Source organism: Gymnogyps californianus, chromosome 6, assembly GCF_018139145.2.
Source record: "Gymnogyps californianus isolate 813 chromosome 6, ASM1813914v2, whole genome shotgun sequence".
Lineage (NCBI taxonomy): Eukaryota > Metazoa > Chordata > Aves > Accipitriformes > Cathartidae > Gymnogyps > Gymnogyps californianus.
In genome coordinates, this window is record NC_059476.1 from 37,391,048 (window position 1) to 37,407,215 (window position 16,168).

The 16,168-nt window shown below is 48.4% G+C and overlaps 1 protein-coding gene across 1 annotated transcript in view; it reads left to right on the forward strand.

Moving 5' to 3' along the window:
• Positions 1–16,168, forward strand: part of COL13A1 (collagen type XIII alpha 1 chain) — a 98,129-nt gene that overhangs the window by 24,750 nt on the left and 57,211 nt on the right. The window contains exons 4-7 of the mRNA XM_050898824.1: positions 9,011–9,018; positions 11,692–11,718; positions 14,337–14,372; positions 14,996–15,022. Of these exons, the coding sequence (XP_050754781.1) occupies positions 9,011–9,018; positions 11,692–11,718; positions 14,337–14,372; positions 14,996–15,022 (98 nt within the window). The remainder of the gene's footprint in view (positions 1–9,010; positions 9,019–11,691; positions 11,719–14,336; positions 14,373–14,995; positions 15,023–16,168) is intronic.

A 16,168-nucleotide genomic window follows, 5' to 3' on the forward strand; every position in this document is an offset into this window, starting at 1 on the left:
ATTCATTGAGTCAAATTTGCCACAGTGAGAAGATGAGAGACTACAGGTGCTTTCCAGACCACGCTCAACAGGGAGGCACCAATTAGTCGGGGTTATTTTTTGCCTTTCCAGTCCGATGGCTCTCTCTGTAGTGTGTGCTGTGCAAAGCATCTGGTTTGGGCACCGGAGGCAACAGGGAAGGGATCTGCATGCTCAGTTCATTCTAGGTAAGGAAAACCATGAATCCTTTTATCCCTGTTAGCCAACGCGGGTTGTGTCCATATGTGCATGCTGCCCCAGCCTGGCTCCTACCGGGCAGAGCCCTGTGCAGGGGTTGCCAAGCTAAGCAAACTTCTCAGAGTTTGAGATGTGCTAAGAAAGCATCAGCTAGATTTGGAAGAATGAATGAATACTCTCCTCTTCCTGTGCAATAAAACATGCTGAGCAAACCCGCTTGGGCTCAGAAACGCCATCGCATTTTTCCTTTTAAAAGGGCTAGCATCAGCCCCACTCTCTTCCACGTGCTCTGTTTGGAAACAAGGCAGCGCATCAGGAAAGTGCCTGAAGGAAGAATTTATGGTGTCTCTAATTAGTCAGTTTGTTCCATCCTTGAAGAAGAGGATAACAAGTGACAGGGATGCATTGCTGGCCTCTGGAGGAAGAGGGCTGTGGCTAGGCTTATGTCCAACTGCTGATAGGGTAATTAGTGGTAACTGGGAGCTATCAATCATCTCGGGTGGAAAAATGTCTTGGTTAAAGGAAGGACCCTCCCAGACATTTTCATAACTCAAAAGGGTGTGAGACAGGGTCTGGAAGACAGTACTGGCAGTCCGTGAGGTATTTGAGGAAGGAGTCTATTAAAAGATAAATTGAACACAATGGTCTTTTGTTCCTCCCCGGGTAGGTGACAGAATTTGCTGTTATAAAAGTTGCAAAGTATTTTGGAAGGAGGAAGGAATAAGAAAAGAGTTAGCAGATGGAAAAGAGGGAAGAATAACAAGAATTAGGGGAGGGGAGGGAAGTAACAGTGTACTAGATCTCAAAATCAGCTGCTAATTGCAAAAGTGATATAGGAAGAAAATGAATCTGCAATTTGACAAGTGAGTAAAATATAATTTGCATCTGAAGTGCATGATCAGAGAATTTATTTAAATAATTACTAGCTATAGTAAGTTCCAACTTTCTACTTTTCCCAGACAGCCACGTTATGAGAGAGATTGTAATTTTCAGCAGGAAGTAAAAGTGCCGTGGATTTTGTTTTTGGCTTTACCCAGCCATGATTTACTTTGGCCAGTTTTTCCCTGTGGTTCCTTCCTAATTCTGCAGCTCTCTGAGGAATAGGACTTGTGCAGGGCCTGACCGAGTGCTGAAGCAGCGGTCAGCTCCTTGATGGAGGAACGTCAGACTTCTGAATAACCAGCTGCAGTTTTCAAACCGGTTTGGATCTCCAGAGCTTTCAGACACCACCTTCTGTATTCCTGGCATGGAATAGGATGTGTTAGGGGATGTAAGAGTGGAAGCTGCAGAGAGACTATCAAACATCTACTCTGCCAAGAGTAGGGTTTTATTGGAGTGGTAGCTTGTTGCATTGGCATGTGTGTCTTCAGACTAAGAGTTGCGAGGTGCTTGTGGAAATATCCAGGTGTTTGAGGTGGACTTCCAAAACACAGACGGAGCTGGAGAATTAGTGGGGTAGTGCCCCTGGAGAGCAAGAGATGGGGAAGAAGTTGAGGAGACTTGGCAGTCTGGCAGGGAAACTCTGTTAAAGGCATGAGCTGAAACCGTCACAGTGTAAAGGAACTATGGGAAGGGATCAACTAAAAAAAATCATAAACTCCTCAGCGAGCTGAAATTCAAGACAGAAGAAAAGTAAATCTGGAAGGATTTAAAATGAATGGGTATACAAGATGAAAATCTGAAAGCCTAGGGTGAGGTAGGACTACCAAGGACACCAAGAAAACGCTGAAGAAGTTAATTGTGAGTGAGGAGGAGACCTTCCTCCTCACTGGAGCATGAGAGCTGGTCACACCAGACAGCGAGAACACCAGCTTCTTAGAGAAACATTGCAAGAAATCTCTGAGCCTTTGAGGGCTTATGGAGGACAAGTGACATTTCAGAAGATAAGGGTAAGGCAGAGGTGGCGACAAGGAGGAACTCAGTTTCACTCTGTGATTAAGACCCTGTGGATAAGGTAAATAGACACCATGTCTTCTGCCTTCACCAAGTTGTCTGCCGTCGACTCGCGCAGTGAGCCAGAGAGCAGGTTGCTATTTGAGAACTACACTTCAAGAGGCAAACGGGACGCTGAGGGGGAGCAACGAGAATGACTAGAGGTCCAGAAAACATGGCCTCCAGGGAGAGACTGGAAGAATTAGGTTTTGTTTAGTCTAAAGACAAGAGAAGACTGTGAGGAACAGGACAGCAGACTTCAAACACATGAAAGGTAACCGCAAAAAGGAGAGAAATAAGAAAAGCTGTTCTTCGAGTTTGCTGTGCATCAGAGGTCATTGACTGACTTAAACAACAACACTGGAAATTTTGGATAGTCTCTAAGAAAGATAATAAATATGGCCTTATGAGTCAGGGCATGGGTATCGCCTGGACCGGATCACTAGGGAAAAGTGCAGTGTCTCCATCCCCAGAGGACAGCAACAGGTTAGAGGAATATTTGCCCAAATGGGCTAGGTAGAGACTTTTTTTCCTTTGGTTGCTTTGAAGATGTTCCCTCCTCGATTTCGTGTCCTTCTCATTCCCCAGGAATCCTTTAATCTCTGTTTGGTTTGCTCAGGGGAGGCAGAAGGGGAAGAGAAAGGGGATAGTCAAAAGCAGCGGTTTTCGGCTGGTGGTTTGCATGAGCCCGGGGGCACACTCGCTCTTTGGCAGAAGGTGGTGGAGCGGAGTGAGCCTGCCACCATCCGGTTTCAATTTACCATCCAGGGGTCCGCACCGCTACTGGAAAACCCCGAGGGGGCCTCCAGATCCAAAGCGTGAAAACCCACTGGGCGAGCTGACCCCAGGGGCCCTTCCCAGCCCTGTTTTCTCTGCTTTCTGTGGTGCTAAGTGCTTCAGCATGGCAGGGACAAATGTGATTGTTTGCTGCCTGGAAAGAGCTTGCTGACCCAGGGATGCTTGCCCGAAACGAGCATTGTTCTGCCCTGTGTCGGCCATCCCACTGTCTCTCCCCCGGCGGTGCCAGAGGTGCTGTGTTTGTCCTGGGTGCAGCCAGCACCATGTGGGCCATCTGCTCTTGGCCCTTTCCTGCCCTTTGTTTTCACAAGGGGCTCTCCCAAATGTTTGTCAGAATATTTCTGTTTGTCTATTGTTGAACCCTTGTCTTTGAGCACTTTAATCTGCCTAACGGGCTCACTGCGGTTATTCCAATGGCCCAGAATTTCCTCATCAGATTCTTCTGGCTCTGGAGGCCAACTGGCTCCTGTCGTCCTTATAGACATTTCTTGAAACACGCGGATGCTTGGAGATGCAGTTAGAGTCTGTGGCTTAACTCCGCTATCAGACCCTCTCTTTTATTTTTGAGACTGCTACTTAATCATGTTAATTTTTCTGTGAGGCTCCACTTTGTTGTTCGCTTTGGGCATGGCTTCCCATGGACTTCTCCTCTCGGCGCTGTGCTTGAGGCCTTCTCCTTGGCAGAGGGTGGTGGTGGTGGTGGTACGCCGGGATGCTCAGAGTGCCTGAGCAGTGACTTTTATCCTCAACAGCTGCTGATATTAACTGCCGAGTCTCGGTGATGTCATGGGTTTGATTTCGGAGGCGAGCTTGAGTGACTGGCATAACCTGGTGCCTCAGCTTAGCGTTGGTCACATTTTTTGGCAGTGAAATCCTGATAGTCTTTTCGCTGTCCAACATTTTTGCGATCCTTTGAAGAACCTCTTGCCGCTCTGCAAGGGTGTAGCCGAGAGGAGGATGTTTTGGGGACAGAGGGCCCTGGCCTTTGCAAGGGGCTTGTGTACTCCTCAGAGAGCACACTCAGATTGTCTGCTATTGCTGACAACACCTGAAGCAAAATTTCTGAAGGGTGTGCTTTGGGTAATCACTGTTGTTTAAAATTTTTCTTATTCTTTTGAAGATTTCTGTTGTCTTTAATTTCCCCTACAACTAATAATATTGAATTATGGCAAGGCATGTGGCATTTTTGGCTTTTCGTTTGCAGCTCTCTGAGTTAATGCTCCCTCCACTCCCCTCCTATCATTTGTCCCCTGATGGAGGTAGGGAAGATGTCTCTAAAAGACTATGAGTACCCTGGATCTGTTGTGTGGAAACTGCAGCACATCCAGTCTTTAAAAAAGGCCAAAGCCACCATCTGGGCTCCATGCACCCAACTGGGATCTGCCTGCTCTGAAATGGGGTCACACTGCGCTGAACGCCTGTGGGGCCATGAACAAGGGGATCCCTGCCACCCCGCGTAAGGTCATGCTTGGGCTGCTGACATTTTAATCAGCATTTCATAACTAATTGCCTGACCACAGCTATCTTGTTATCAATTAACATAGTCCCGAATGTCAGGAAGTAACTGTATCTCTCTAACTCGCTAAGGCTGCCTTCTGGATCTGTGAAATGGCTGGATTTCCTCACAGGGATGGATTACATGTTTACATCTCCCCTTCTGCCAGAGTGTGTAGTGAGGATGACCCAAGGAAGCAACAATAACATCTTTACGTTCCCTCTCTGTCCTCTTCATCTTGTATATGCTATAGAGCAGAAAAAAAATCCCTTGTATGTGAGCATTTGGAGCAGGCTGGAAGACACCCACATTGTGGATACCGGACTGCCTGAATCCAAGAAGTTAGAGAAAAAAAAATTAAGCAACAGCATTTGAGAGCCTTTTAAGAACGGACACTTTTCCAGACGTCAAGAAATGCCCTTAAATGGATGGGATAATTTCAAGGATCCTATCAGTCCAGAGAGCGTTGCTGTCTCTGAAGCTGGAGGATATCTCTGCCATCAGCAGAAGGTCTCACACCACACTGACCTGCTTTAATACTGTCCAGCTTTTAAGATCTGATATTCTGGGACATGGGACTTTCCAGATTAGGATAAATATGACCCACTTACAAAACTAAGCATCCCCTCTTCTGAGCCAGAAGAGGCTACAGAGTGGAGGGTAGCTTTTTATCTGTTTGTGTGGGTGAGGGAAAAGGGGTCATTGCAGTTCTGTTTTAGATAGTCACTGGTTGAACGGGCCACGGGAAAGGACGAGTGAGCAGAGGGCTCTGTGGCATGGCCCTGCTGTTCGTCACAGGTGTGCCCCCTCTATATGTGCGATAAGGTGGACTCATCCTGTCTGCAGACCATGGCTGCTCATTTGCTCACTTGGGCTACAGGAAAGGCAGAGCTTCTTTAAGGAAAGTTTCTATCTGCATAAAAGCCAGAGCAGCTGAGAAGGGACAGTGCAGATGGTGCTAATTTCCAGAGGCCATATGTTTGGAGGGACCCCAGGCACCTCCACAAGAATTCCTTGTTTTCTCAATGTTCATTTTCAAAGGTGCTCTGGAGGTCTCCTCTTTGCAGGAGGCTGCTGCTTCCTCCCACTCGTCCACTCCTGACACGTTTGCTCTGTCCCCTCCTCCGTCCCCCGCTGCTCGACAAGCCCCGCAGCTGGATAAACAGCGATCGCAGTTGCTTACAGCCCTCCAGTGCCTTTCAGTGAGACACCAGCACGGAGAGATGCTTCCTGAGCTGCTCGTCGTGGGCGGATGGTTGTGCTGCAGTCTGCGTGCCAGCACCAGCATTGCTCTGGTCCCGGCAAGATCAGGTGCAAAACACAGAGGATCTGGAGGTGCTAATTACAAATGTGGGCTCCCTGTTCTGCACAAGGCTGAGGCATTTGGTGATCTGGGAGCTCTGGGTCTGTCTGCTGGCTGGGCTTAGCTATGAAATGGGCTTAGAAATGTTCACGGTAGCTTTGATCCCTGCTCTGTTGACTCATTGTCCCTTCTCTGCTGGCCGTTTATGGAAAGGGGATCTAGCTCATCTCCTAAGCAGCACCACCTCCCTCTCACCCCAAAAGAGCCTGCTCTAAACATGGGAGAGGAGGAACCCCCATAGGTGTGATTTGCACTTGTGGCTGTCGAGGTTGTTGGCTCTTGGTTGTTTGTGGAGCTCTTTGGAGTTCGCCACCCTGGCCTATCTGGGGGCAATCAGGCCTCTTTCTACAATTCTACAATCTGGCTGGGATTGCAGGAGCTGGGGAGCATGGGGGACAACACGCAGTGGTGTTGTGGTGAGTCTGTTGCAGTTCACAGTGCTTTCATGAAGGGTCCCGTGCAGCCTGGTCGACTTGTAGGTTTGCTCCCTTGGCTTACTGGCTTGCCAGCATCCCTGATCAGGCCAGGACAGCTCTGCCAGACCTCTGGCCAGGGTCAAGCCTGGTGCACTGCACGCAGCATGACTGGTGCTGCCCGGGAGAGGCTGGCTCAGCCTGCTCACCGGGGGCTAGAGCGGTTGCGAGTGGAGGCGCAAGGATCCCCTCCCTCCTTTGCCCGCTCTTTCCTCTAATGGGCGTTAAATTACTTCTTGTTATATTAAAGACTGAGCCTCTTTAGAAGCTCTGCTCGGCCTTCTCGTTAATCACTGTGACAGAACATGACAAATCCACTTTGCTGAAGCATTATTTCACTTTGTAAAATCCCCGGTGCTTTGCAACGGTTTATCCAGCAGCACCTCCTCCCTCCCCACTGTCCTTAGGACATCTTCCCTCCTCCTCCTCCAGCCTATGCAAGACGATGTTGCTTTTAGAAGTGACTGTATCTGAGGGCTTCACTTTCTCCTGGGTCACGCGGACAGTCCCAGCATTTGAAGCCCAGTCCCTGGATGGTCTCTACCGATTGACTTATTGCAGCCAAGACTGTGTCCCTGCAGCTCGCTGATGTGTGTATACACAAGACTGTGCAGCCCCCCTTCACATAACCATTAGTTTTATATAGGGCATATAACAAAGATGGGCCTCCAATATGCCTCCTGCCTTTGATCTGTGTGGGGTGCGTGACCTGATGGGCCCAGAGCTGCCAGCATTGCTGATTTACTCTGCTCTGCGGATGTAGCTTCTGGAGCAAACAAAAGCTTATGTTTTCTCTCAGCATTATTGCAATACCATTACAGGCTGTGCTGCTGTCTGGTCGCGTTTGGTCTGGAAGGGCAGGGATGGCTCAGGGTTTGCTTGCCTTTAGATTTTTCTTTCAACATTCGCTAAATGGTTTGGTTCATGCAATCCACAACTGCCCCAAACCCGCGCAGACAGGTAGGCGGGTTATTAAGGGTCTATAGTGTTGCTAATGGAAATAAAGTCTGTGTATTGGCAAGCTATAAGCATTGACCTTGTGACAGGGCACTCACTCTGAAACAAAATCTCTCCAAAACAGTTCTCTCACAGAACTTTATTGTCATCCAAGCCAGATTCAGAAAACTATTTTTTTCTTTTTTTTTTTTCCCCTCCCAGTCTGGCATAAATTAGGATTCCTGGATCTGAGTCTGACCTTGCCCTCCAAAATGAACTCTCTGATCAGAAACCCTTTTGTTGTTTAGACTTGGCATACCAAGTAGGATAGCGACCTCAGCAGCAACACCGGTGATGGGCAATTGCCAGACCAACCAAATCCGGGTCCCCCCTGAGCTCCTGTCCTAAGTTTGGGTGGAGTTGTTTTGAGTTGTTGAGCCTTCTGGCTGTGAATGTTGACCTTAGCTCTGTCCGTTGGTCACCATGAAGGTGCTAAACTTTTTTTTTTTTTTTTTTTTGTTTTAACCAGAAGGTACCCTTTAGAGGTAAGCTCTTTTGATCAAATACGATGAAAGCTGAGCAAAAGTCTAAGAGTGGCATTTGACAGTGCAATTTTAGGTCACCAAAGCTTGATAGCCAAACCATTTGCAGAGGTCCCTGGTATGAAAGAGTCATGCTCAGTGAGAGATTTCCAATGCGGAAAATGTTTGTTCATCCAAAGTCTCCAGTTTCTTTTCTGGACTTTCAGCCAGGGGCATTTTCAGGATGACGACGTATTCTGCAGGTGCTCACCATGACATCCGCCTCCCGTGCAAAGAAGAGGTTGCTGCCTGTTATCTGTCAGCTCGCCTGTTATACTGCTTAGTCTTACTTCTTGGCACTTCACGTAAAGGAAAAAAAAAAGAAAACAGAGTGTCTATAAAGTATGGAAAATGTAGAAACCCCTGACAGTTGTATGGTGTGTCTTGCTTCTCCCACAGAGAGGAAACCACAAAATAGTGAGTCCAGGGGTTTCTTTCCCCACACACAATATCTGTCAGGATTTTGAGGAATTTTCTGGGAACTGATGAAAGAAATGTGCTGTTTAAGCCCTGATATATACTGTACAACGGTTCTGTATGAGGGAGATGCAGCGCTCCACACTGGCAGGTTCCAAAAAGCTTTCCAAAATAAAAGAAACCCAAAGGATTTGAGGGAATTTCTTCCAAGAGGGCAGATTGGCTCCTATGGGAACAGAGGCAGAAGCAAAGGGGAAAATTAGCTTATACTAAAGAGAAAAGGTACCTGATGTGTTTAATAGCTGTAGTTCCCTCGTTAACCTTTTCACGCCTTTGCAAGATCACCGATGCTGGTGGAAAATGCGTAGGCATTTTAGCAGCAAAGGGGCTCTCGCCTCCCCGGATTCAACTTTCTCAACCCCAAGGGGTGGGCAGGATGCGAGGGGGAGTCACACAAGTAACGAGTCCCCCATGCTCAGCGGTGTCACGCTCGTGGAGGGGACCCCTGTGTGCCAAAGGATCAAAAATGAGTGTAACAGTGTCAAGAGCCTGACTTACATGGCCTTCCCAACACAGGGCTTTCAGAGGCTGCCCTGCACTCGTGGTGACTGTAAGCAGTGCTGCTAATTGTGGGGATACCTTAATTAATGAGCAGGGAGTTGGTGAAAGTGCATCAGCAAATGGGAGCAGCATCAGGATCAACCCCAAAAGATAGTACAATGTGTTTATCTGGCCCTTCTTGTTAGGATTTATTGCATTAAAAAAATTAATTATTGTTTATTTTTCTTCTCTCTTTCAGGTCCACCTGTAAGTACCAAACCTCTATGGTTTTAGAAGCTGTTGACACAGAGTTTGCGGGGCATGAACTAGCAAAGTCTCCTGTCTGTGGTGTCTGGTGCGATAGCCGCCTTTGCAGTCCTGGCACCCTGGGATCTCCCAAACAGCAAGTACTGCGGGTGGTCAGGACCTGTATCGGGGTGGGACTGCTCTTGGCTGCATTGCAGCTTCCGAGGGTGAGACAGAGGGAGCGCAGGGATGGGGACATGGCAAACACGAGGGGTGCAGATATCCGTGTGTTACCAGTTGGCCCCACATACCCCGGGGGAATCGGCTGTATGCACTTCACATGCGTTGGATGCCACACGCTGAACGAGACACGTTTGCAAAAAAGGGAAAGATAGATCGCAAACACATGGTGGGAGCTGAGCTGTAGGGACTTGTTCCCTGCTACTCACGCGGGCTTGCTGAACTGTTAGGCCTTCAAGTATAGCTGCAGAACTATCAATTTCAGAGGAAAAATTGTGTTGACAGCTTCCTTTTCAAATGTTAGCTAATGCAAAACCTCAGCGCAGACCATTTAGGCTTCAGGAAAATAGCTAGGTTATTGCAGAAGTTTTCTTACAGCTATTAAGAGACCCACAGTGAACCAGAAGAAGCAATGCAAGGAATGAGGCCATGTATTGACATCTCTCAGGATTATAAAGAAACGCTATATTGTCTCTAGCACGGTCCTTCCAGAGGAAATGGTTTATATTCGTGTACAATAGAGTAACTATACTGGGTTTCTGTGAAGGAACATGAGAAGTTAAACATACGGTAGTCATCTTTTGTCTGTTCACGCAAAAATGTCTTAAACAGTTTGCAGATGACGTTCTGAGGAGAAGTAGTTGCTGCACAACCTATTTTCCCCTTTCATCAAGTTGAAATGCTATAGACTGAACTCCTACAGATATACGAGTACAGCCTGATTTAATGACAACAATCTTCCAAAAAGTTGCACCTTCCAGGCCAAAAGGTCTGAAAGCGTTTTACAGCTGGAAGCCCAGATCCACGCAAACCTTCAGCGATAGCTTATCCCGGGGGCTTTCAGGACGGGCCACTGAAGTGGATGTATTTCAGCGTTAGCTTTGGGTTATTGGGAGCAAAGCACTGCTCTGGAGGAGGCTGCAAGTGGAGTCCATCCAGGGCTGTCCCTGCCACTCCACCCTGGGCAGGCATCTGTTGGTGCTAAAGGGATGAGGCGGGCACAAAATTGGTAGTGGTGTTGGCATTTCTATTATTGCTGTGAGGAATTAGAGAGAAATCAATAGGTCAACTCAGACATCTCCTGGAGAGCAGTCTGTGCCTTTGCAGGGTGAGGAAGACGCACGCTCCAGGCTTTCTCTGCAGCAATAAGGGCTAGAAACTTAATATTGTAAAGAAAGATTGAAGCCTGGCAGAAACACATGAGACCACCAGAGAAGTGCTGACAATATATGCTACCGTATCCCGGCTTATTGCGACCCCTGAACCTGCCTCCGCACGCAGACTTTCAGGACAGGCCGTGAGGAATGCTACAGCCAATGGAAATAACAAGAGGAAGTCGGGCAGACCGAGCGTTGTTAGCCAAAGTGGAATTTGTCTTGGGCTAACAGCACCCTTGTCTCATTCACGACCTCTGGGGTTTCTGATCGGCTGGCAAGCGAGACCAGCTCAGTCAATGTGAACAAAAGTTCACCGCTGAAGAGTCAAGCAGAGTCCTCCATGTCACCATAGGAAATATTTCCCCCCCCTCATATTTCTCATGATTAAAACCGCATGGAAACTCAAGTTTATGAGCAACAGACCTGGGCTCCTGCCTGGCTGGTTGTCATACACATCGTTCTGGATAGTGACCCCAAAGTGCTGACAACCCCACATCCCTCTCCTGAGTTTCTTTCCCAGCTTGCAAAACACAACATGCTGGGCAGCAGGGCTGAACCCCCGGTGCTGGTGTTGACTTGAGTGTGGGGATGGGCAGAAACATGCATTAGAAACGCACTGAGCCCTGCTTGTAGTCTAGATCGACCAGGTGAAAAGCCAGGGAAATGGATGAGCAACACCCCAGCAGCAAAAGGGGCCTTCATGCTCTCCTCTTGCCCAACAGATGTTTCCACTGTTATTCTTGAAGTCAATCAAGGCTTTGGTGAAGGCAAGGGCAACCCGCAGTCATGTAAGAAATTTGGTGAGATTGGGACTAAAAGGGGCGAAGGAAGGAAGGAAATGATGAAATCGTGCAATAGTCCTGAGGTTCCCGGACTCTTTCGCCGTCTGGACCACATCCGAAGGAAAAGATCCTCTCATGGACGTTTTCTCTCCCATTTCTGAACATGCAACATTTCTGTGGCAACTGCAGCAATTCCATACATGAAAAAATAATATTTAGCAGATGGAAACTAAGGAAGAAAGTCAGAGCCCTGTAATTAGCTTGTTCTCCATGGACTTGCAGATACCTTCAGAGCCTGTGTGGAGAGCTGTGGGTAGAGCCAGGCTGAAAGGAGAGAAAACTTCACAAACAGGAGATTAGGAAACTGAAGCAATCAGAGCTGATGGTCAAGGAGCTGTGGGGAGTTTTTTAACCATTCTGTTTCCTAAATCCTTACATGTGATTTCATCTCTTTATCAAGCCCTCCCTTCAGAGTTTGAAGCTAACTTTCACCGTTTCTGTGTATTTTGTTTCAGGGCCTTACAGGAAGACCAGGGCTCCCGGTAAATACTTCATTCTTTCTTTTTTATTCCCTCGTGCTCTCTGTCTGGCAGTACTTTCATCAGTAGGCCTCCATGGTTCGTAAGCTGGGAGAAGGTAGTGATCTCGCATAGCAAACCTGATGTGGAATAGCATACTGCAAACAGGACAAGGCTTGTAACAGAGTAGGGACCACAGGAGCTTTATAGGACCAAACTTAAGGGTGACATAATCCCTGTGAACCCTCCTGCATGTGGGAAACACACTGCTTTTGAAGATGCCTTTGTCAGCTTGAGGGTCTGGTTGAAGAGGCGCAGTGTGCAGTATTCTTGCTGGTGGGGCTTGCTTATTGGATTTAAAAGGCCTAAGTCACTCTGGGACAAATGCAAAAGTCCATAATAACAGTATCTGCTGCTGAGATAGATAGTCATGAGTGAGGATGGAGCGTGGGTTTCAGCGTTACAGCTGCATGCTTTCCTGGCGATGGCTCCCTGCTCCCCAGGCTGCTGCTCACCTGGAGACTGCAACAGCCATAACAGGCAGTTTCCTAATGAACAAAATGCAAACTGTGCTGCTGGCTCTCCCCCCAACTCAGGACAGAGGCTGCTTGTTGCGTTTCATGCTCCTCTAGCTCTGATGTGGGAGCTGCAGGCAGCTTTGCATGACTTCGTAACCAACTTACATGGTATCATCCACCTGTGAGTGCTCTTTCCTGGCTCCCTGTCACAGACAACCTTTCCTTATAAACATCTGGCATTTATTTGCTGTCCTACCGGGAGCTCCCCCTTTGCTATTATTGCTTGGAGGGCTGTAATGCTGCGCGGTCACATACCAGACACGGTGCCGTCATGTACCACTCTGACACCAGGTACTCGCTGGAGACCTGACACAGCTCAGCCCTGACCTCGGGCTCTTCCTGCTTGGGCACCAGCCACAGCAGAGCCAGGAGAAACAAAATCAGCTTTTACCTCAAACCATGAGGGAGATCAGCCTGAGCTCAGCTCTGGAGGAAAGCAGCATTTAAGGGACTAAAAGCACAGGAAAACTCAGCGTTATGTTCTCCAGCAGCCACAAAGTGATCCCAGGGCAAGATGCTGACACCGGGAGTTTTGCTCACTGCTGGCACACAGAGATAGGCAAATATTAGTTGGACTGAGAACCCGCCTAAAACCCTAGAAGAAAGCAGTGTCCCATAATATATCATCTAAAAAATTTAAAATCAAGCAGCTGTTTAGTGTTTCATCCATCTGCAAGGGATGCTTTTGCAAAGCATATATTGCTTTTCAATTTATCAAAACATGTGCTGCATGGAACGGAATGCCCCCAATATCGAACGGCCCCCCAGCTCCACAGTGGGAAGCAGCTAAACTTTCACTAGGTAACGGTTTGATCCCAGGCAATAACGTCCGCGTTTGGGATGCAGGCCAAAGGAGCCTCTGCGTACACCCAGCAAAACAAATAGAGTTAAGTGCATTCCCCTTCCCAGGATTTCAAACTAGTCACGCATGTTGGGACTGAACATGGGGAAGGCAAAAAAAGGTGGCACTGATAGGGCTGGTGTCTCCAGCTGCAGAAACCAGAAAACCAGGTTTATTTCTACAGATGCAGGCAGCCATGGGCAGGGACACTGTTTTACATAAGGAAACCCCAAACATTACTGGAAACAGAACTGAGAGATTATTATCAAGTCATTTTTGCAAAATATAGAGCAAAAGCTACATGACCGCTGAAGCCATAATCATCAAGACCCTTTAGGAATCAGCTGCTATCTTCCAAATCTGCACAGCCTTCAGTTCTGGTGACCAGGAATGCAGAGGGGGTTGTGGTTTTTGTTTTTGTGTTTTTTTTTTTTGTTTTTTTTTTTCCTAAATTGCATAGTTAAATTTAACTGTAAAAGGCAGAAAACTGCCTTGTAGGTAAGTGGTTGAAGAAAATTGCCACCGGTCTTGTGTTCATATGTTTACGAGGCTCTGTTCAGTGTTGCCTGACCCAAAGTCATTCCCCAAACCACTGTTAGGATCGTTCACACCCTGACAATGCACTGGGAAGTATCTCAAAGGGGTAGAGGACACTGAACACAGCTGCTCATATGTCTTCTTCCAGACGTGCTTTTTCCTGTGTCAGCTTGTTTTCCCACATTTTTCTCTTGCTTCTGGACAGGACCGTATTTTCAAGTCTAAGAGAATCCTGTTTTAAAGTGATAACTCTATAAATAAATACCTAACACACAGATGACTTTGGTAAAGAAAGAGAAAAATGTGACAGTTGGCTACTGCAGGAAGCCAGTTCCCAGGACCCGGATTTTATGAAGTGTTGGAAATTGGGATTAGACTTTGTTAGGCTGAAAACTCTTGCCCTTCTTTTGCTGCCTAAATCACCATATGTAATTTCTGTTGTGAGATGTGCTGGTTTGTCATATGCACAAGTGAACTGGTGGCTTATGCATGTTCTTAAAGACAGGTTCGGGCACACGCAAACACACTTTCCTCTCTCTCTCGAACTTGCTCTCTCCCTCTCTCAAAATCCCTGGACACTTGCACCGCAGCGTGGAGCTGCGTCTGTGGCATAGCTCATTTGTGCTGTTTTATGACCTTGCTTTTGGCCAGTTTCCAATTGCCTCTGATTTTGCCTTAATTGCCAGGGAGACAAAGGTGCGATGGGGATCCCTGGGCGGCCGGTAAGTCGAAACATCTTGCACGTGCCTTGTCCTCTCCATCCTCTTCCAACCCCCAAGATTTTGGGGGGGCTTTCAGGATGATCCTTGGTGGCTGTCAGTGTGAGCAAAGCCACCCTCCCTGAGCCCCTCACCTGTGGGGCTCTCCTTGTCGCAGCGGGGTGGCCAGCCCTGCAAACCGCATACATGCCGGGGGGATGTTTCTATCCCCTCTGCCGTATGGCTCAGGCCCTCCTCTGGTTCAGCATCCCCCCCGGTTGGGTGCCTCCTGCTGCCGTCTCGTGCGCCGGCTGGGCTTGCTAACTGTGGGCTTGCTAACATGCACCCCTGCCTGCCACCGGCAGCTGCCCTTTCCAAATAACTCTGTCCTGAACAAAGGGGGCCATCCCTGCCTGCTGAGCGCTGTATTTTGGAGCTGCTCTTTGCTCAGGCATCCCAGGGTGAGGATGGGGAAGAGGGCTGGGGCAGGAGCTGAGGCCACCCTACTCATCCCAGCCCTATAGCCAGGGGTTTTGGGGTGGGGGAGTGTGCCCTTGCCGCTGACGCCTGTGTTTGTGTCTCTCTTTCTCTCTCTCCCCGCCCCTGCACCCTCTTGCATGTGGCTGCGACGGGTGCCACTGACCCAGGGACTAAAAGGGCAACCTGGAGAGAAGGTGAGTCAGCTCCTCACAGCCCATAGCGTCCCAGATTGTCCTCCTCTAGGGCCAGCCCAAGCCCCCCGGTCACAGTCATGGCCGCTGCAGCCAGCTTTGGGCTTTCACCCCCCTGGGCTGCCCCCTTTTCCCCGGCAGTGCGAGTTTATCTCTTAAATTCCTTCCAGGCCACTCAGCCTCCAAAGATGCTGCGTTTCTTGTTTATGACAATTTACTAACAGTGTAAGAGCCAGTGGGCACACGCAGGGCTCCCCTCGAGGCTTCCTGGGTTTTAACCGTTGAGTTTCTTCCCCGCTGGCAGCTTCGCTTGCCCTAATCAACCCGCAGCTCCCCTCCACCTCCCAGGTTAGCCCGATCCCTGGTGCAAGCCGTAGCAAGGAAGAAAATGGCATAGCATGCTCCTATTTCTGACGTGGTGGGACCTCTTCCTCCTAAGGGAAACTGATGGTGTAGCTGAAGTCTGTGGGACGCCATCTCACAAACTGTTTGCCGTGCAGTGAACTGGTGTTTTGTACCTGCAAAGAAGTGGTAGTTTGCAAAGCATCCTACTGCTGGCCCCCATGTTTGGAAGTGTTTGACATTTCAGCGTTAGTGTATTTCCCCCAGAGCTGTGAGTACCTCCCACCCATGAGAACAGCAAAATGGAGGTGTTTGGTGTGTGGGAATAACTGAGTAACAATGTGTAGAAACTAGGAAAGGGATGCATATTCACCTGATAGGGGCATCATCCGTGGACTGCCATACCAGGCCCGTTTACTTCATATCTTCATAGGAGATAGAGAGAAAAACACAGCAAGGAAAGGCAAGGTAGGACAGAGATTCTCCTTCCTTACTTTCAAGCTACTGCTTGCTTATTGGAGCCAACCAACATTATCTAACAGGCCAAGATTTCACCGCCTGAAGCCATCCTGCTTTTTCTCTGCGTGTCCTTGCATTTCTCTCTGGCCAAAGCTTTCAACATGAAGGGGCAGTGGATAGATACAAACAAACAAGGGAAAAATCACTCTTAATTGCCCATGCTTCCCCAAAGACCTCCGTGAGAGTCCTAGGTCCTTGGCAGGCCCCAGATTTGTTTTGCAGAGAGCTCTGCTTGCTCGCAGGCTGCTTGGTTTATGGGATGCTCCATCCCAAAGCTCCCCTGCCCTG